The sequence below is a fragment of the Diabrotica virgifera genome, chromosome 9, assembly GCF_917563875.1.
Source record: "Diabrotica virgifera virgifera chromosome 9, PGI_DIABVI_V3a".
Classification (NCBI taxonomy): Eukaryota; Metazoa; Arthropoda; class Insecta; order Coleoptera; family Chrysomelidae; genus Diabrotica; species Diabrotica virgifera.
Genome location: NC_065451.1, coordinates 1,899,438 through 1,922,211, shown reverse-complemented (window position 1 = coordinate 1,922,211; position 22,774 = coordinate 1,899,438). Strand labels below are relative to the sequence as shown.

Genomic DNA, 22,774 nt, shown 5'->3' with positions numbered 1-22,774 from the left:
GGTTTCTTACACTTGAAAGCAAAATTCTGGTAACGCCTGAATCCGAGCCTTCTACAAAGCATACGGAACGATAAATAAATAGACATGAGGAATCTAAAATATGCATTCCAGAAGAAGTATAAAACCAAACCAACAAGTGTTGCAGAACTAAGGCAAAGAATTATCGATGAATCCATATTAATTTCTAGAGAAACATGGATAAATGTAATAGAAGCATTCTACTATCGTTTAGAATACTGTCAAATTAACAACGGATGGCATTTTGAAGCCCATTTCTGTTACTAGTAACATTTTCTCTGTTCTTTGTTTCGGTGACCAAACTTCACTGCCATATGTGATTACATTTTTAAGTATGGTATTGTATATGAGCTGTTTGTTCGCTTTAGATATTGTTTGATCTCACATAATGCCGTTCATTATAAATACATATGGCTTTTCTACCCTGTATGTTTCTGTCTTTTCTAACAGCATCGAGTGTTCCATCTTGAGTTATCTTCATTCCCAGGTACTTGTATTCATCACAGTATTTAATTTCTACCCCATCGTCTAATGTAATGGACTATTTTGTCCCTCCAATACAAATGGCTTCAGTTTTCTTAATGTTGACTTCGAGACCCCATTTGTTATATTCTTCTATTAGCTTCTACGTCATGTAACTCAAGTCGTCATGATCCTGAGCAACCAGAATTTAGAGAGGATTCCTATAATAATACAATATACAGAGTGTTGTATTTAAAAAACCAAAGTGGCTAATGATATCAGAAAAATGGTAAATCTGGCAACAGTGCTAGTTTCAAATTTGAAATCTGCATATTGTAGAATAGGCGGTTTTTGTACAATTTGGGTCACCAATTTAAGAGATCATTAGACGTGTCCTGAATTTTGGTTCACTCTGTATATTACTATATCCTTATGAATTATCTAAATGTAAAATAAACGAAAATGAGTGAAACTCAGGGTGATTGATTAGTGGGGCAAAGCTCAATAGATTCGCTATAGTAATAGATAGCAATAAAAGTTAATAACAAAAATTTTAGCCACCTTTGACCTTCACATTACAAAATTAGTAAGAATGTTATAGGGTGTTCGATAACACAGTGGCATACCAAACTTATGTTTTTTAAATGGACACCGTATATTTTATTTTATATTCGAAATCCTGTTAACTTCTCCATCACAAAAATATAAACGTTTGTTATGTTATACAGGGTATTTACAAAGTTATAACCAATTTTCTATGAAAATCGTAACAAGTTCAACTCCCTGTATAAATAAAAATAAGCAAAACAGCAATGGTTTATTAATGCCATTTTTTTTACGTATTTTCAAAATTTTCAAGAATGATTGATATTGCTAATTTTCTTTATATCACATACAGGGTGAGGCAAAACGCAAGTACATACATTCTTTTCTCAGTAATTTTAAATGCAACACTCTGCATTTTATATCGCTATTGAAAAGTACCATTACCGTACTTTAGTTTTTAGATAACGTTCCCTATGTCTACATTTATTAGTTTTCGAGATATTTTTATTTTTCAATGGACCAGTAGCGTGGCCACCCAAATCACCAGAATTTAATAAAGTGGACTAATTTTTTTGGGGTTACGTTAATAATGAAGTTTATAAAATACCTCCAACAACAAGGGATGAGATGAAAAATAGAATACAAAGTGTATTTTACAAATGCTTGGTAGAGTAAGTAGCTCTTTCAATGATCGTTTTTAGGCGTGCATAAAACGTGTTAGGAGGTAATTTTGAACACCTTATGTAATTAAATATTAAAAATATTTTAATAAAAGTAGCTTCTAATTTTTTCAAACATGTTTTTTTGTAAAATGTATTACTGATAAATTATTTTTCGTTCTTTATTTGTTACATTGTTAAATTTACATACAAAAGTAGTGTTTATTTGTCTTCACAAAATGTTGTATTTTGTGTTTGTGTATTTTTTGTAAAATTTATTACTAATTTTCTTTCTTTATTTGTTGCATTTACATAAAAAAGTAGTTTTTAATTGTTTCAAAAATGTTGCATGTTGTGGTTGTTTTTTTTTTGTATTAAAATGTATTACTAATAAATTATTTTTATTTATTTATTTGCTACATTGTTACAATGATTACCGGATTGATAATCAGTAATCGTCAATTGTCAATTCAGTCATGGCTTCATCTCGAAAACTAATAAATTTGAACATAGGGAATGTGATATAAAAATTAAAGTACGGTAATGGTACTTTTCAATAGATATAAAATACAGGGTGTTCCATTTAAAATTACTGAGAAAGTAATGTACTTGCGTTTTGACTCACCCTGTATTTGAAATAAAGAAAATTAGCAAAATCAATAATTCTTGAAAATTTGGACAAAAAATAAAAAAAATATGGCATGAATAAACCATTGCTGTTGTGCTTATTTTTATTTATATAGGTTGTTGAACTTGTTACGATTTTATAGAAAAGTGGTTATAACTTTGTAAATACCCTGTATAACATAACAAATCTTTATATTTTTGTGATGGAGAAGTTAACAGAATTTCGAATATAAAATAAAATATAGGGTGTTCCATTAAAAAAAACATAAGTTTGGTATGCCACTGTGTTATCGTATGTAACATTTTAAGTAATTTTGTAATGTGAAGCTCAAAGTTGGCTACAAGTTTTGTTATTAACTTTTATTGCTATCTATTACTATAGCGGATCTATTGAGCTTTACCCCACTAATCAATCACCCTGTAGATTAGTGATATTGATCAATAAAGTAAAAAAAAACTTACCTGGAACAATCAGAGCGAAATTCTTCGCAGAATGCTGAACTCCAGCCTCGTTTTTGGCGACACATCTGTAAACCCCGTTGTCTGATGCCTCCACGGACTTGATGTGCAACCTCTTCTTTTTAATTTCAAGCCTGGCCGATTTCGTTAAATGGTCTGTGTTCCTGTAATCAAAAATAATGCACCTTTCTGTCTTTCACACGAAATCAAGGAGGATATGCCATTTATTTTTATCTCTCGACTTTTTTATTTGCCTTTTCCCGTTCGAGTCTAATAAACATCAGCGGGAATAAATTATCGTTGAGAAACGCCTTTTCATCAACGTTAAATACACTCGTAGACAAAAATAGTGTCATCGCTAAAGTCCGAATTATAAGCATGTTGCTTTTTTTGCTTACAATCCAGATTTTTAGTAAAAATGCGTATTTTAAAGATATGTTGCTTATCTTTGTTTATTTTACTTCTTATGATAAACTATAGTGAAATTTCATGGTATTTCCAGTCTTAAGCAAAATTCTATGAAGTATACAGATCTATAAAACTCTAATAATTCAATAAACCATAAGAATGTTAATCCCTTAGGCTTTGGAGATAAACGGGAAAACCCATAGTTATACCTGTCATGTATTAAACTAATATTTGTCTGCAGACAGCCCAAATTTATTATATTGTTGTAAAATCTAGAGTGCTATGTATTAAGAGTATAAGTCAAAAATGAAAATTTTTTATTAGGGCTTTTCAATGTCTTTTTTACCACTGATGAAATAACTATTACAACTAAATATCAAAATGGTGACGAAATATGATTAATAAATTAGTAAATAACTATTTTACTTTCTACTTTCGTAATACCTTATTAATTATTCAATTCAAAATATAGAAGAATCCCGAAAAATCTATTTTATGCACGTTAGAAATAATACCGGTACATATGTCTAAATTTAAATACGCACCAATCACATCTGCAGATGTTGAAAGAACTTTGTCTACGTATAAATATAATGTATACAGATAGAAGACATAGCTTTTTACAAGAAAATTTTGAAAAACATATTATTGTTAATAGTTTTTATGCTTATGGCCATGAATAAAAAGTATATTAATATGTTAATTATTTTTCGATTGTTTTTTATTTTATTATAGCTTAACACTTTGGTAATTTTTTATTTATTGTTAATAATACGATAATTAAAAATAAATGTAATTTAATGTTAATGTCCTTTATTCCTATTTATATCATTATATCCATGTTTACTTACACGTTTTTTTCTTGAACCTTGCTTATTTCATAAAAACTTTGCTTATTTTTGCGACATATTTTGCTTATATAAGTGCTTATTTTGACCTTTCTGTCATGTTTATAATCCGGACTTTACTCATCGCTATATTTCCACTTTTCATTTTAGTCCAGTGTCAGAGACGAAAATGCCACTGAACCTCTAAAAATCGTCCGAACAAACTGAGTTTTGTGGAACATGTTAATTTTAAGACCTCAAAAAGATGCAAAAAGTTTGCCACTCAAATCCCTGGGCTTTCCCTAAAACCCCCTCGTAAACATCTTCAATTTCCCCTTGTAATTGTAGCTCCATTTCTACCTCTTGGTTCAATTGTATTGGTTCTACAGTATAGTGTGCTATGCGGATGATGCAGCCCTGATTGCAGAGCATGAGGATGACTTACAAAGACAACTTTATCGATTCTACCAAGCATGCTGACGACTTAACATGAACATATACACGCAGAAAACAAAATGCATTACCATTGCCAAAGATCCAATTAGATGCAAGCTGGTGGTAGAGGGGAAACCCATAGAACAGCTAAATCAGTTCAAATAGCTAGGTGTAGAGTTATCAAGTTATCATGACCCAGCCAGAGACCTAAGAGGTCAAATAATCAATGTCCGAATGATGGAGAGATGTGGTCTGGAATAACCCATATATGAGAATGAACAGCAAAGTTAGAATTTATAAAACTTGCATCAGACCTGTTATGACCAATGATATTGGATCAAGAGAAGACACCAATAAAACCAAAAGCATGCTACGAACAACAACTGAGATGAAGACACTAAGAGCAATAGCAGGGAAGACAAGAAGGGATATAATACGAAACAACATCATCGGGGAAGAATGTAGCGTGCAAGGTGTAGTAAGATGGGGCAGGAAATGACGAAGAGAATGGTTCAGTCATGTAAAAAGAATGGAAGAGTACAGACTATCAAAAATTGCGCTAGAAGGAAAACCAGATGTTGTCCACCGGGGAGACCACCAAAAAGATGGAGAGATAGCTGGCAGTCTACCTCTCAAGAAATACTTCAACGTCGGAATTAACAGATCGACAGATCTACAACAAATATAAGAAAAAAAAAGAAGAAGAAGGTTCTATTGACTCCATTCTTTCCTCGTCTTCAAATAGCTCTTTTAGTATCCTTCCTATCTATTTATTCCCTCTGCAGTGGCGACGCGTGACTTTTTCTAAAGTGTTACCAAAACCAGATGTAAAAAATCCTATTTAAAAAAATATTTTGAACCTCCCAAGTATAAGTTTTTGTTTTCAATCCTGTGGGATAAAATTAAGCAAATCACTATTCCCAAATTATATGTATGTAATTATGTATATGTAACAGGTATAACAATAAATAATAAACAAACTAAACATATTATTCTACCATAAAATTAACATAAAAAATGAACACGTAGGAAAAAGAACAGATGTTGAAAACTATTGTTTATATTTTAATTCTTCCATTTTCAATAATATCATTTTTTTCTTTAAAATAATATATAAAAAAATATACAAGTAGAATGACTTTTCAAGTAGTTGATCAATTGCGCAATACGTAGCAACACTCTTCCATGTTTAAATGCACGCACACTGTAATCTGTAATAGGTACTAAACATACTAAACCAACGTTTACCAATCTTCAAAATGGTAACAATACTGATATGCACCGCGTGCCCGCGCGCCGTCTCTAGACCCGTCGGCCCTTCAAAATTTTCAGAGCTAGTCCCGGGCGATGGCGAGGTTTCTCCTGCGTTACAGTTACCAGTGCCAGTATTGGTAACGGCATATGATAACGTGTCATGGATTCACATATCTCGCCAATATTTTCGTGCGTCTAGTTGGGTATTTACTGAATTAGGTACTGTAACAAGTATTTCTGTTGGTAAAAAATATAAATGGAATTATTTCGTAGTAGTCATAAAATATTTATTTGCAAGATTTGTAACTGTTACCAATGGTAACAGTGGTTACATGGACGCTTGGCCACTGTCCCTCTGTATTTTCAATTATTATTTTGTTGTTTTTGTCCATTACGTTTCCCACACCTTTTTTTGTATATGCCAGCTATTTCTTTAATTTTCCATATGTTAATGTTATCTTTCTCTGCATATTTTTCTGATAGCCACAATTGCTTCGCTTCTTTGTTTTTTTTTGTTGATGGTTTTATTACGATTTTGTATTGTTGTTCGTTCTTATTCTTGTATTTTCTCTTTCCCGATATTAATGACTTTATTTATTGTATTATTTATTTTTAGGGGATATATTGCCCTCCAGTTGGTGTTGTATGATGTTCCTCAGTATCTTCTCTAACTCTCTCCATTTTTCTGTAGCCTTAATCTGTCCTTGTCTTTTTATTTTCTGGACTTCTTTGTGTATTTTTTCTTTGATCTGTTGGCAGAGATCAGCTTCTTTAGTTTAGTTTCATGTCTAAAACAAGATTATGGTCACTTGCTATATCTGCCACTGGCTTTGGTTTATAACGGTTATTACGGAAACTTTGGTTCACAATGATGCAATAAATCTGCTTTCTTACTATGTTCTCACCGTTGTCTATACTGAGCTTGCCTCTTTAATCTCTCATTACGTGTTCCTAGTCCATATTCACCACCTACTTCTCCATCTCTTCCTTTCCGTACCTTTGCATTGAAGTCACCTAAAATAATATTAACTTCCTCTTTTTTGGGGTTTTCCAATGTTTTGTTTAATTGGGGACAACAGTCTCAACATTGGAGACCTTATAAAGGCAAACGACCAAGAGGAAGACCACTGGTAAGATATGTAGATGATATAGAAAGAATAGATAGATATCGATGGAAGAATTTGGAAGAGGCCTATGTCCAAAGGTGGACGATAGAAAGCTAAGAAGAAATATATCCAAATAATGTATAAACATTTTCAATTTCTTTGCAACACGAAAATGCAGCAGCTGCATAATGCTCTGGTTAAATCGGAGAGTGCAGGAAGAGTCTATACCGGTTTCGGGGGTCTTTTCCCCCTCATCAGTAGTCCCATATCCTCTTCTCTCCGATTTCCCCAGGCATCACACTTTAGGCCTTTCGGAATTGCAAAGAAAGAAATGTCACGGATGAACTAGAGCCAACTACCGAAAAACAAAGTAAGTTATCAATTGAAGTAGCACAGAAAACGACAATAAATATCTTTCCCATATCACCAGATTGACAACAGGTGGAATACTTTCTTTGGTTCCAATCTCCCGAGATTTTCAAAATTTATAAATCATACAGGATGCCGAGGAAATTAAGATGAGAGAATTTTAAATAATTCACAACTCATCTGCTCAGCGTGGTAAAAGTTCCAACAAGAAAGATTCCTTAATACTCCTACAAGAGTCATCATTCTCTTTGCCTTATCCCTATGCGGGGTCGGCTTCCCTAATTGCATTTCTCCACACAATTCTATCTTGGGCCATATCAATGTTAATCCCCTTTACCAACATGTCCTGCCTTATCGTCTCCCCCCAGCTCTTCTTTGGTCTTCCTCTCCTACTCCTTCCAGGAATCTGCACTTCAGCTATTCTTCGTATTGGGTGGTTAACGTCTCGACGTTGAACATGACCAAACCATCTTAACCTATGCTCTCTCATTTTGGCATCAATTGGTGCCACACCTAGACTTCCCCTAATATACTCATTTCTAATTTTATCCTTCTTTGTCACTCCACTCATCCATCTAAGCATTCTCATTTCCGCCACATGCATTCGCTGTTCCTCTTTCTTTTTCACTGCCCAACATTCAGTTCCGTACATCATAGCTGGTCTTATGGCTGTTTTATAGAATTTTCCCTTCAGCTTCATTGGAATTTTTCTGTCACACAACACACCACTCGCTTCTTTCCACTTCATCCATCCAGCCCTAATTCTACTGCATGCATCTCCATCTATTTCTCCATTACTCTGTAATACCGATCCTAGGTACTTAAAACTATTGCTTTTTACAATCATTTCACCATCCAAAGATACCATTTTATTTGTAGTAGCTCCATCTTTAAATGAACATTCCAAATACTCTGTTTTTGTTCTACTAAGTTTTAAACCTTTTTCCTCCAGAGCTTGTCTCCACTGTTCCAGTTTTTGTTCTAAGTCTCTTTCACTATTTCCTACTAACACGACATCATCAGCATACATTAAGCACCATGGAATGTTACCCTGTATTTTCGCTGTTATCTGGTCCAAAACTAATGAGAATAAATACGGACTAAGCACAGAACCTTGATGCAATCCTACTTTCACATGAAATTTATCAGTCTCTCCCACACCTGTCCTAACACTAGTCGTTACTCCCTCATACATATCCCTCACAATCTTTACATATTCACCAGGGACTCCTTTCTTATTGAGTGCCCACCACAGAATCTCTCGAGGAACTCTATCATATGCTTTCTCAAGATCAATGAATACCATATGAGCGTTTGTTTCTTTACTCCTGTATTTTTCCATCAACTGCCTTATAATGAAAATTGCATCTGTTGTTGATCTACCCTGCATAAATAATAATACATAAAATAATACTCCTACAAGAGTAAATTAATTAAAAATGTATAAACATTTTCAATTTCTTTGAAACACGAAAATGCAGCAGCTGCGTAATGCTCTCTTTAAATCGGAGAATGCAGGAAGAGTCTATACCGGTTTCGGAGGTCTTTTCCCCCTCATCAGTAGTCCCATATGTTTGTTTTTCGGTAGATGGCTGTAGTTCATCCGTGACATTTCTTTCTTTGCAATTCGGAAAGGCGCAAAGTGTGATGCCTGGGGAAATCGGAGAGAAGAGGATATGGGACTACTGATGAGAAGGAAAAGACCTCCGAAACCGGTATATACTCTTCCTGCACTCTCCGATTTAACCAGAGTATTATGCAGCTACTGTATTTTCGTGTTGCAAAGAAATTGAAAATGTTTATACATTTTTAATTCATTTACTCTTTTGTAGGAGTATTAAGGACTCTTTCTTGTTGGAACTTTTACCACGCTGAGCAGATGAGTTGTGAATTATTTAAAATTCTCTCATCTTAATTTCCTCGGCATCTTGTATGATTTATAATTTTTGAAAATCTCGGGAGGTTGTAACCAAAGAAAGTATTCCACCTGTTGTCAATCTGGTGGTATGGGAACGATATTTATTGTCGTTTTCTGTGGTACTTCGATTGATAACTTACTTTGTTAGATCCAAATAACCATTAATAAAAAATACATTAATCAAAATACATTTATTGAAAAAGTTATTGATTATTAACAAATTATTTATTTGGACGAAGACGGGCTGTTATTGAAATTATTAAAAATTATTTAAAGACTTATTGGAAAAAACAAATTTTTATATTTTAAGAGAAACGTTCAACTGCACAAAAAGGCTCTCGGCTATTTTACCAATTTACCCAACACTTTCAAATTCCCCGCCCCTTAATCGCACAAACATGCAGACAACTTCCGAAAGAAAACAAAATTAGCGTCCCCCAAGTGACCGCCCATCGTTTCCCCCTCGTATCGTCGATCAGTGTTACCGCTACTAGGAAATTAGAGGGATAATGTATACATGTTTTGACACCCTCTATAACTCTATACTCACCGAAACCACTCAAAGTGGACCTCCCCGGATGCGTCCAGATGACATCTCAAAATAACGTCGCTGCCACGTTTTATAAACGTGACCGATTCGGGCTCTTGAAGAACGACGGAGGCTTCGTCTATCCCTGAAACAATAAATCATCATCAGATATAGTCAAGTCTATTAAAAAATTTACTAGAAAACTATTGTTTGTAAAAGTATTTATTGCTAAACGTATTTTACTTTTTATTATTGTTAATATTTTTAACATATACGATCTTATATTAGTTACTTATTGATCCAACAAACATCATGCCAAATTTAAAAAATTAAAATAATAATCTATTCAACCAAATTCTTAAACCACATTGAATAGAAGATCAACCCGATGGCGTATTTACGTTTCCGTGTTCATTTCAAGACCGGGTAGTTTTGAAATCGGCACGTAAACGGCGGAGCATATCTGCTTTCAAATACGTGTCCATTTCAAGACGTTTAATTTTGAAATGCGCACTGGTTTGTAAAAGAACTTTGCGCGTAAAATTATCACAAATACGTGTTAAGTTGTAACAATATTGTATTTTATTTGAACTGATTATCACAAATAGCGCCTATCTGGAGAATAACAAATTATCATTCATTGGATCTGTGGAAATAAAACAATTTTGTTTTTTGTTACCAAAGTTACCTTCTTTTTTTCTTTATAATTGTTCAAAAAACTCAAAGTAGTGCCAAAATATCCTGTCAAAATAAACTATTACGATACGTATACATTTTGTAGTAATGCACAACAATATAGGTAGGTACTAAAAGTGTTATATTAAAAACGTATTTTAGTTTCAGCTAAACAATTATTGTTCAGCAAACATATATTTAGCTATTTTTAAAGCTATTTTTAATGAAGGAATATCAGGGAAAGAACAGGGTATATCAATAAACGGAGAAATCTTGAAAAACATAAGATTCGCAGACGACACCGCTATTTTTGCAGACAGTTTATTAAAAGCACTGCAACGATTAGTACCTAAATATATTACATCAAGTCAGTATAAAATATGAACTACGAATGAACGTTAAGAAAACTAAGTTGATGATTAATTCTAAGCAACATACAATAGGAAGGCTAGATATCGAGGGAAAAATCATAATTTTTTATGTAAATATATCATTTTGCATAAAATTGGTATATAGGAGGTATTGGTAATAAGGAGTCGGTTTGTTATACCTAATGGTGTAAAAATGTTTGAAGTATGTAGTATGAAACACAAATAGGTACATTTATTTGAAAGTATTTTTTTTACAAACGTACATTATAACAATAGTATTAATGTTTCTTGCAACAGATTCATTGTTTTTAATGTTTAATGAAATATTATGTTTCCTTTTTTGGGATTCTGCTTTTGTAGTTCTGCCTGATTGAATTCTTCCACTACAAGGTAAGCCTCTATCTTTGAGTCGAGCGATCGATGTAGGCTGTATGTACATACACGAATTTTTCGAGATCTTATAATATTATTTTCACAAATAAATGATATATTATTCGATGGAGTTTTTGTTGCGACAAATTAGACGGCAAATGATAATAGACATACATATTAGTGTATAGCGATACGCTTTAATTACTATTTTTGCTAATTGTAATTTTAATATTTTTTCTCAAAAACAAAACAACGTTAGTCATTCGAACTGCATATTCAAATACGAAGGTTATGGCCTTATATAGTTATTGTCCAAGTAAAAAATACTGTAGAATAGCTTTAAGCCGGTGAAATATGATATTCTTCAAATATAGATGTTAGGTCAAACGTTTAAGAAGCGGCCCTTTGTGAAAGCATCTGTGTTTTTACGGCCAGACCTCCCGCATATCTATTCACAAGTTTCGTGCAAAAGATTAGTTTTAGTTCGGTAGCCTAGCAGTGTATTAGTACTGGAGTGTACGTGTGTTAAGTGATACGAGTGTTTTGTTTGCTGTAATTATTTTTAATATTGGTTTAGTATTTCGTTTGGAGAGTGTCAAGTGTTGATTATTGTAATTTAATTAATGTGAATAGTGATGTGGCGCCCGTGGGATAATGTAAATATCGCGTACGATAACGCTGATATTGTAGAAATTGCCAGTGCTAGTGTGAATGTAATTACTAAAAAAAAAGAGATCGTAAAGAAGATTCGAATGCATTTAAATGCAGAAACACAGCAAGTATGTTTGAATGTATACAAAAATCTACGTACGAAATTCGGCTTCGATGAAACACTATTGGCACAAGCCACCTCTGATTTAACAGAAATTCCACTTTCTACTGTATATAAAATAGTTAAAAATGAACCCTATCATCGCAAGAAACGATGTGACTACAAATTTTCAAGACCTTTAAATCCTTCACTTATAAAACTATTGAAAACCACAATATACGACTGCTACAAAAGCAATGAAATACCTACAATAGAAATAATAAGAAAGAAATTGGAAACAACCGGTCGAAATATGAACTGCTGTGAGAAAACTCTTCAAAATTGGATAAAAAAATGGGCTTTAAGTTCAAAAAAATAAATAAACGTCAAGCAATTATGGAAAGCCAAAGAACAGTCAACAGACGTAATATGTACCTAGAAGAAATTACTAAATATAGGCAAGAAAATAGGAGAATTTATTATTTAGATGAAACTTGGTATGATACCCACGATACAGTAAAGAAAGGATGGACAGATGGTTCAAGCATGTGCATACCAGAAATGCCTGCAAATAAAGGCTCGCGACTAATTATTGTACATTGCGGAGGAAGTGAGGGATGGGTTCCGAATGCTTTAAAATTATGTGGGAAGAAAATGGAAGATTGTAACGTTGACTACCACAAGAATATGGAAGCTGACATTTTTGAAGATTGGTTTGAAAACTCGCTGATCCCAAACTTGGAGAAAAACAGCGTAATAGTACTTGACAACGCTTCCTATCATTCCCGACAACTCACTAAAATACCAAATACATCTTCAAAGAAAGCTGACCTACAAAATTTTTTAATGGAAAATGATTTGTATTTCGAAGATTTTTACACAAAAAAACAACTTATTGAAGTTCTACACACAAAGCAATTTAGAAAATTATACGCTCTAGAGAGTATTGCCGAAAAGCATGGACACACTATATTGAGACTTCCCCCCTACTTTTGTGTTTTCAATCCTATTGAGTTAATTTGGGGACAATTAAAACCAAGTATAAGGCGTTCAAATAAATTTCCTAAATTTGACAAAAAGGTAATTGAGATCATTAAAAAAGAAGTAGCCAATATTACCAAAGTAGACTGGCAGAAAAGAATCGCCAAAGTGATTCAAAGTGGAAGAATATTATAAGAAGATTGGGCACTTCCACATTAATGGTGGAAATAAATTTATTATTGAATTGGGCGATGATAGTGACGAAGAAAATACGGAAGAAGGAGAAAATGAGTTAAGTGTATCAGTATTTTAATTGTTGTGTTGTGCAATTCATTTTCCAAGCATAAGTGTACTAATGAAAAGACTCGGTTAAAAAAATATTTTTAGATTTTGTATTTTTAATAAAAAAAAAGAGCGGGGACATGCTTGCATTTTGTGCTGAATTTTAAAGTTTTGAACTGTATACCTAAAGTAATTTTAGGTCTAACTGTGTTTTTATAAAGTTCTTTTAGTATCAGTAATTCTAATAATAACAAGATTAATTATAAAAGCTATTCTACATCAGTTATTAATGCAAGCATGCGGTAAGAGGGAGGTCCCTGTGAGGTTAAATGTTATTAAAAAATTGATAAAATTAATTTTAACACATACAATATTATGTCCTGCTTTAACGGTATTTACCTAAGTATAAATAAATATTTTTAACTACATATTTAATTACCAGAAAACAACAGCTGCCGGCCTAATATTAAAGAAGAACAACCCAAAGAAAGCTACAAATCTTACCTATTACACTATATAGATTGCTTGAACTATATATAGTTTTAGTTGACTTTATTTATTTTTAATAACTTACAACTAAAAAAATCAAAAACACTGAATTTATATCCTTTATTTTACAAACTACGATATCTAATTTATTTATTACACTAAATCTAATACTTTATTTACATAATTACAAATTCAAAAAATATACCGCGCCCGATACATATCAAAGTACACCGACGGATTCAAATTCACAACTAACTACTAATTTCAAAATCCCTCTTATTTATACAATGCTTAATCTAATCATCTCGAATATAAAAGAATTATCCAGAATAAACGAGTATTTACATAATAACTTAAAGCACGTAAAATCGAATTTACTAGAACAATTCCAAAAGAACAATTATTAGAAAAAGGTATGTAAACAACTCGATCGATATCTTTCTTTAAATTAGGGTCCCTCATAAATCATTATATAAAAAAGGTTACTTGGTAAACATCTTCGGCGTCTGTTAGGCCGGGAGCTGAAAACAGTCGGGTGGCATACAATTATGTCACAGTATATTGGTTATGGGTATGGTAGATCGGAGCAGAGCCATTTGTGAGCCCTTTAGACACTTGAAGCTCCTAAGGCGGGTCCATTGTATCATCCCTATTATACGGACTAGGCCCATAAGGACCTGGTCTTCGGCGTTGCGGGGCACAAGGTAATCCTGGCTCCCAAATCTCCTAGAATCAAGAGGAGCTCCAAATCTGAGCTCTCCCTGTCGTTCCGTCGTCTAATGTAACTTTGTGACCTCACAAAAAGCCACAAGTCGCCTTAGGAGTAATTTCTTCATTTGGCTCAGTTGCATAAAGGCAGACCTCAGGATCTCTGATTGATGTGCACTTCTAGAGAACATGTGAGGAGGTTTCCACCTCCTCATCGCTTAGTTAGCACTTTTGGTCATCATCCAATCTAAGCAGATGTAGATGCCGCTAAAGTCTAAAGTGGACCGTAAGCATACTGGTCACCAGAGAACTTATTCTACGGTTTAGAAAGAGCATAAAGTTTATTTATAATTCTACATTAATTTATATACAATAACAAAAACTACAGTTAAACAATAACAATGCTTAATTCTGTCTGATTAGTGATTAAAATAAGTAAGAGTGAACACTATATTTTAGATTTTAAAAGTTAGCTGCATAATAATTGCAAACTGACTTAATGAAGTCTAATTTAGTAATGTTTTGATTAACGTAATATTCATTTAGCCTATTTTCAATAAAATCAACTTTTCTTTTTGCCGTTTTATCAAGTTTTTTTTCGAATCTATGTGCAGTTCTAATTTTCACATATACTTCTGCTTGAAAATTTAACAAAATGTCTGTAAATTTAAATATGTCAGGATGTGATTTATAAAAACATTCGTTAAATTTCGAGTGAAATGATTCACATGCGTTTGTAGTAAATATAAGAGATGATGAATTTGAAGCCCACATGTAAGGTGGAAATGTTAAATCTTCCGTCAAATAATTATCAACTAGGTAATCACAAAATTGCAAAACTCTGTCATCTTCTGGCATAATATTAAAAAGTTCATCAGAAAAAAAGTCACCAACATCATTTGGATCTAAATAAGGAATGCCGAAAAACAATTTTAAATATTTTCCAATAACAGTTTGATTTTTATATTCCGAGGACAAACCTAAATTTTGAATTTTTCGGTACCAATTTTGTGTTAAATGAAATTTGCAACAAAAAATAATAATGTCGGGTCACACTAACTTGGCTGCATTTTGAATTGCCATTTCAAAATCAGAAATTATTCGCTTCGGTTTGAAATTTAAATTTAAATCTCTGTATGGTTTGTTCAACAGTAATTGGTTTGAGTTCAATTAGTGCGGTCGTAAATATTATTAAATTTATCTGACCTGGGCCATTGTTAAAACCCATCCGGAGCGATAAGCCACCGAGGTAGACAGAGTTGGTCTTTTGCAATTAACACCGACTAGACGGTACTCCCATAATAAAGCCTAAAATAAATTTTACCTGAAACCGGGCCTTTTATACTATTATCGGTTAATCCGGGCTGTTTATAGTGGTAACTAATTGAACTTAACCATTTACTGTTTAACATGCCATACATATTGTTATTAATGTATCAAAAGTACTTTTGTACAATTGCTGTGATTTATTTGGTAACAAACGAAATACTAGAGGAACATAAAAACCATTTTTGTAGCCATGTATAGTAAACATCTGACAAAAATATTTAGAACAGTATTGAAAAGTTCCATCTACATACAAAGAATCTACATTACACAAAAAGTAAAGATTTGTGAAACAACTAACAATTGCGGAATTATTTTTCGTAGATAAGAAAAAGTTTTCACCTGTATTTGTTTTTAAATTTAAGTTCACTAACACTTGTAGAACTTCTTCCTGTGACTTGGGCAATGATGGTGTGGATTTTCGTCTTGCAGCATAGATATTAGAGAGATATTGCTGAGTCTTTTTTGCACTTGCTGTATTACAGCACGCGTTATTTTGACAGTAGAGCATGCGCAGATGTGATATCTAGCTTACGCTACGTTATTGGAAATACGGCCTGCCGTTATTAGGGGAGTCGTTACGCTGTGCGGTATTCGTTGCGCTATTTTGTTTTCAGGTTATGTTTGTTGTTTACCTTTCATTTAAACCAAATTTATTCGTAATAATTTGCTAAAATGGGTACCTCAGACAGTAGCAAAGTAGATTTACGTCTGATGACGATTTGTGTTTATTAAAACAAGTTTTATGTCAAAATCCATTGACTTCTCCAGAAAATTTTACGTTAGATCAGGAAAACATGAAGAGGATCAAGGATTCAAGGATCATTTGTTTCTCTTGCTCGATATTTGGAAGAAAATACAAACCTTTCTTCCATCTAAATTAAATTCTGGATGTTGAGTACAAATTAGATAAACAACAACTAATCTTAATCGAGCCGTAAAATACCGCAACCAAAATGTTAAGCAATATCTGCATTTATGAAACGTCTGAGAAATGTCAATTCTGTCAACATAGCGCGGTGTAAATAGCGCAACGTAGGCTGTGTTAAATTTGCAATATCTCTCTATTTATTCGAACGCAAGGAATGTCTTTCGTCGTCAGCGGTAAATTCCTGAAATTTTCCTTCCTCAATTCCTTGTGGACAATCTTTAAAGGTCTTTCACATAATATATCTTCTACAGCTTTCCTCTTTGTAGAATTACTAAAAATTTGCCTGTCAACGTGGATATCTGGAGCATAATTACGCTCCACCGATGCTTTTTCAAGAATAACGTAATTTTCATCACCTTCCTCTGTGTACACTTTTTGTTGACCACCCTTTTTTGATGCATCGCCATCTAACTTTTCCATCTGTGGAGACATGGGCCTTTGAATATTTATATTCATTAATTATTAATAAAGTTCTCCCCTTTGATCAAACATAGTCGTTGGATTCGCCATTTAAAAGTTAAACACTAACGGACAAAACCGGACACTATACCGTAATACTTGCAACTGAAGTGAATAACTGAAAATATTTATATTCTTACTTTCAACTATAATCAAATTTGGAATTTCCGGTCATTAAGACTTAATTCCCAACTTTTTCGGCGATGGGGCAGCAGGTACTTGGGATTAATGGGCCCAGGTAGTTCGTGGGGCAGTTAGATAACGCCGCCAAACACTCTAGCATCTGCCCGCTCGTCAATTCTGGACCAATCTCTGAAAAAGGGTAAGCCTGTTTCGACGGATCCGTGCAGGTTCTCGTTTCATCCACTCATTCCCGTCAGGAAATTGAACCAAGAAGGAGGAAAATAACTCAAATTGAGAAGCCATGCTGTACCACAGAGAGCCCATAACAAAATTCGATGGCCTGGGGGCGTATATTGATTAAACAGCTGACTCAAGTTTGTAATAAACAAAATGTTGAAGTTTCTAAGGGTGTGCACCAGGTTGACAGATTTCAGCTATTAAGAATGCTGAAGATGTTTTTACATAGGTACTATGTACACGAAATAACGGCATGATAGAAATTGCAACCTAATATTTTAAGAATTTACTTAACATTTTTATTCCCCTTGAATATTGTTCATTCTGTAACTCATTCTAATGTACCTACATATATTATCATGTTAAATCCAATTTCATTTTTTTTTTCAAATATACACATAAAGTTTTCTCTTTAAAGTCATCTCAAAGAGACAATGGCATCTCAGATATGCATATTCTGTCAACATCCACGTTAAATTCTTCATATTTCTTCAGCGATTCCTTCCATCGTTGAGTGCACAATCCGTCTGACACACACTCTCAATGTCTGTCGCCAATGTTTATGGTTTCTAAATTAAATCAAAGAAATTCCTATATGACGGCGGAGGCAACCGTTTGATCAGCAAAGCATGAAAAATATAATAGCCACTTCTTCTACTTTATTTTTAAGGTTCGGTTCACCATGCTGAGCACTTTGTTCTATCATTAATATTTAAATTGAGATGTAGTGCTCAACAACTCGAATGATTGTTGGGTGGATGGAACTATAAGTATAGGCTATTTACGCAGATAATGCAGTTATGTAATGTTTGAATTACAGTGGAATTAGTTTTGTTTTTTTGAGTTTTATGAACCTCGATAATCAAAGCCTTTATGTTTCCTGTTTTGGGTTCGGTTGACTTTTTAAATTATTCACAATTTAAGACCAAAAATGTGTCATTTTAAGAACTTTCGGAGGGATTTGGAGGTATGCTTTTACTCATGAGGATCTTTCAGTGCGTCACAGTTTTTCGATTTCTTTCTAACGCATTAAATTGCATGTGACAGAAATAAACGCACGTCGGTGATTACATTTCGTCGGTGACATTTATAACATTTATTCTAGTTGTCAATAGATGGCGCTATAAATGTTATAATATAAGGTGGCTAAACTTAAATGGAACTGGGCCGGTCAGGTGGCCCGCCTGACAGATGGGAGATGGACAAAGAGGTTGCGTGAGTAGAGACAAAGAGCCGATAAAAGAAGTAGAGGAAGACCACGATATAAAAAGAATGACCACAAATTGGATTCAAAGCTCCCAGGACAGAAGACAATGGACGGACATAGGGAAGGCCTATATCCAGCGGTGGATGCAAAGGGCTGATTGATGATGATCATGATAATGATATCCTAAAGCGAGCTCTACACTCTCGCGAAGTTACTCGAAGTACTAGGGAAAGTTGTCCGAAGTGCATCTTTACACACTCGTTCAACTTCGAGGAACACATTCGCACGGGGAGAAACTAACTTCGAGTCCTTTGACTCGGTCGCAAAAACCGACACAGAATGGAAGTAGCCCGAGGCGAAGCGAAGTCGCATGAAGTATTTACCTCTCTATACTCAATTCTGTCTAAATCCTGACGCACTATTTTGTGCCGTGTAATTTGGGTTGCCTATATGAACTTGAATCGGCGAAAGTGATAAACAAATAGGAAAACTCTCAATACCTAACAGTATAAAAGCAGATTTAAGTAAGAGCACACCGTAAGCTTACAAATTATTTGAAAAACATTAATGATTTAAACAAACTGTAACCATTGTTAACATTTTGTAGTTCCCATTTCTAATTTTTAAATTATGATATTGTTACTGAACTGTGAACATAATATATGTAATAACCAAAAATACTATGTATTAGGTTTAAGTAACCATGTATTAATTACAGTACAGCTAATAACCCAAAGTGGTTGATGCTGTTCGATAAAAATAAAAAAAATCGGCGAAATAAAGTTTTGCTGTATTCAGTACTAACCACTTTAAAAATTCACATAGTAAGGCATGAAGGAATATACATAGTACCTTTTTTGTACCTTTGTACCAAGCAGTGCTGTAAAATTTAAAGCAAAAACCAAAACCGTATGTATAAAAACCAAACCAATGTATAAGTGTGGTCGTTGGTCGTTGTTTTCTGGTATAAGTTGCTAACCGTTGGCAAGGGCAACCGACACAATAAATCACATTCGTAATGAAAAAATCTCCACTACACTTTAAAAATCATTTTTAATACTTAAATGTAATTTTCGGTTAAAATAATTTTTATTTTAAGAAAATATAAGTCTTTATTTAGACAATGACTGTGAAATAATTTCTTAATTGTTATAAATAAAGTCACTACGATTTAAGAAAACAAAAACAATTATCTGGGATTCAGTTGGTCGTAGAAAATTTTCATTTTGATTTTAATCTTTACTTTGTCTTCAACAACAATAACCTGCAAGTTAGAAACTCACAGGATGTACAGGGGCGGCTTCAGTTCTAAATGTTTATAGCGAAATTTGCCCTCTTATTTTCAAACCCGAAAATAAGAGGTTGAAAGGGGGTGCTTATACGCATTTATTTACATCAGAATATGAAAATATAAGTCTTTAGAAGGAGAGTGGATCGTGGATTAACTCACTACGATTTTTTTTTCAAAAAGTTATTTGACCTCTTGGGATAAACAAATATAATATCTAAAATCTAAGCAACAAGTTCACATTGGTCACTACAATTTTTTTAGGTTTGATTTTGAAATATCTTGATTTTACAGCCTTAAAAAATACATAAAAGGTATTTTTACAATAAATAATGCAATTGCAAAAAACGGCCATTTTGGAGCTTTATTCGCAGGCTGTTTTGCAATAACGTATTAATGAAATTAAACTTGCCATAGCTCAAATTCTAGGTTTTTTTAATTCACTACAATTTTCTATTTAAAAGCTTTTCTCTAAAATGAATATCATAAGCTGCAAAATTAAAAGTCTTTAAAAATTGCAAATTGAACAAATGAAAATCGTCATAAATAAAAAACCGCACAAAATTTTTGGTTACATTTTAGTAGAAAATATTCTTGCCATCGTCCTTTACAACACCTAATAGGTTTCAAAAATTCCTGAATTATATCCTGAAATCGACCCATTTTTCAATCACAGCTTGGAAAGTGGTTAATACATGAAAACCAACCAAAACTTTATTATTTATATGCCTACTTTACCGATTTAAGTTCATATAGGCAACCTAAATTACACGGCACAAAGAAGTGGGTCAGGGTTTAGAATCAAGTTCTATACTCTTGCTCGCTGCACTTCGATCAACTTCGCAAATAGTAGGCGCCTATTTATAGACGAAGCGTTAATAACCGCTATGAATTCCAAGATTTTATTGGTTAGAACTACCCACGTGATATCTGTGTTCGTATTGGTCAAATGATTAAGAATGACAGAGCGGGATATTTAAATACCAATATTGTATGTAAAGTGTCGTTTCAAGAAAACAAGTCTGCTGACCGAGGATAACGGATAAATATTTCTTGTTTATCTTACAATTAACAATTTTTGTGATAGAAATAAAAGTGTGGTAGAAAATCAATATTGAAAAACAGTATTGATTAAAAAACACTATTTATTCGTTTCTACTAGTCTGCTTTCTAGACTGTACCTAGCAGTTATCACTGGTACCTAGTCTCATAAAATATTTCTTTTATCTCATAAAAAATATAAACAATTATTGTATAGTAATAATATTATTTTAATTTATTTCAGTTGTTCAATACAAACACAGCAGCACTAGAATAGATCTTATAAATTAAATTATAAATGCATGAAAATTAAAAATACATAATTTACTTAAAAGTAAATATACTGGATATGGGGAAAAGTAATTTAGGGGAAATTATATGTTATATTATATAATTATGATTTTCTTCGGCATTTTGTGAAATATAGGGCATGTTGTGTCTTGTGTCCTTTTAAAATGTCTGAAATTTCATATTTCATTTACATTTGGATTTTTAAACGTATGTATCACTTATTAATATGTTGCTACGAGTTTTGTTTCTTTGTGGAGAAAAACCGTTTCTGTGGTTCAATGTTTTTACACATTGAAACTTTTAAAACACTTCAATTTTTTTTATGCAAATTTTGATTAAATTTTTTGTTGCATGTAGGTATATTTGACAAGACAATCTAAACATTGCTGTCACTTATATTATCTTAATCGGGTGTAAGTATTTACAAGCATCGTCAAAGCTTCATGATCTTTTTTATTGCAAATTAAATTGATGTTACTTAAATCCTTAAAGTCGTGGTTTCACTATCAAATAATTTGATCAAACAGTTTGAGCAAACTCAGGAAGTGACGTCACAACTGCAGTTTGTTCAAATTATAAAAATTTAGTGGTCACACTATCAGTTTAGTTCGATTAAATTTTGTATTGAGAGTTGTGGTAGTATGTACATATATCAAAACCCACAAGCATTCCAACACTTTAACGAATAATAAGCCCCAAACTATCTCTCTATTGTAGAAGGGAGACAGTAACTAACCAAAAAGAAATCAAGTCCTGATTAGGAAAAATCTAGAAAACAAACAAGAGTAACTATTGGCTACAAAAGCTGCTGTACAAAAATCAGTGTGCACGCTGAAGAAAGCAAAGCAGGGAATGATCAACGAAACAATTTTAATGTGTAGCTAGGCCACGATTGATAAACATATACAGGGGCTCACAGCTTAAATGATGCAGTCACTACTCAATAAAGCTAGCTTGTGTCAGTGGCTCAATATTTATTAGAAAAAACTTATATACTGAAAGTAGGTAAGTTAGTATGAGTCTTCTAAAATAGCATAAGCTATGTTTTGTGTTTCAAATATGCAATAATTAACACTCCCAGCGCCAGTGTATTCTTTTAGATACACAATGTCCTCAACACTGTGTACCGAAAAAGATACACATGGCTTGTTGTGTTCGATCTGTTGTGTCACCTAAAAGGACACACTTTCTTAAGTTTTTATATGTAGAGAATAATGCTATGGCCTGAGACAATTTCCTGGTATAACTGGGTTTGGCCTTACGACATGAAAAGATAGGTTGTATGTAACTAGAAATTCGTATGAAAAATGTTGCCATGTATGGGCCAAAACAACTTGCTCCAACTCATTATGCAGGGAAAGATTCAATGAAAATGAAGCATAGGGAGATGCTATACGCTGTACGGATGTACATCAAACGAACTTTTCAGAGCAGCCGTCTCCAAAGTGCTAATAGCCATAGTTCGTCCGCTACAACTTTTCCCATGTGTTACGATTCATTTTCAAACAAATTAAGTCAAAACATAAAGTGAAACGTACGCCGATGTGTGTAGTATATAGTATACAGTATACAAAATGTATGTTATATGAGAGAATATTAACCTTGAACTAGCCTAAGTTCGCCGA

At 33.2% G+C, this 22,774-nt stretch overlaps 1 protein-coding gene across 1 annotated transcript in view; it reads right to left on the bottom strand.

Moving 5' to 3' along the window:
- Positions 1-22,774, bottom strand: part of LOC114324916 (tyrosine-protein kinase-like otk) — a 463,747-nt gene that overhangs the window by 55,092 nt on the left and 385,881 nt on the right. The window contains exons 4-5 of the mRNA XM_028272838.2: positions 9,639-9,762; positions 2,775-2,935 (exon numbers count right to left, since the gene is read on the bottom strand). Coding sequence (XP_028128639.2) covers positions 2,775-2,935; positions 9,639-9,762 — 285 coding nt within the window. The remainder of the gene's footprint in view (positions 1-2,774; positions 2,936-9,638; positions 9,763-22,774) is intronic.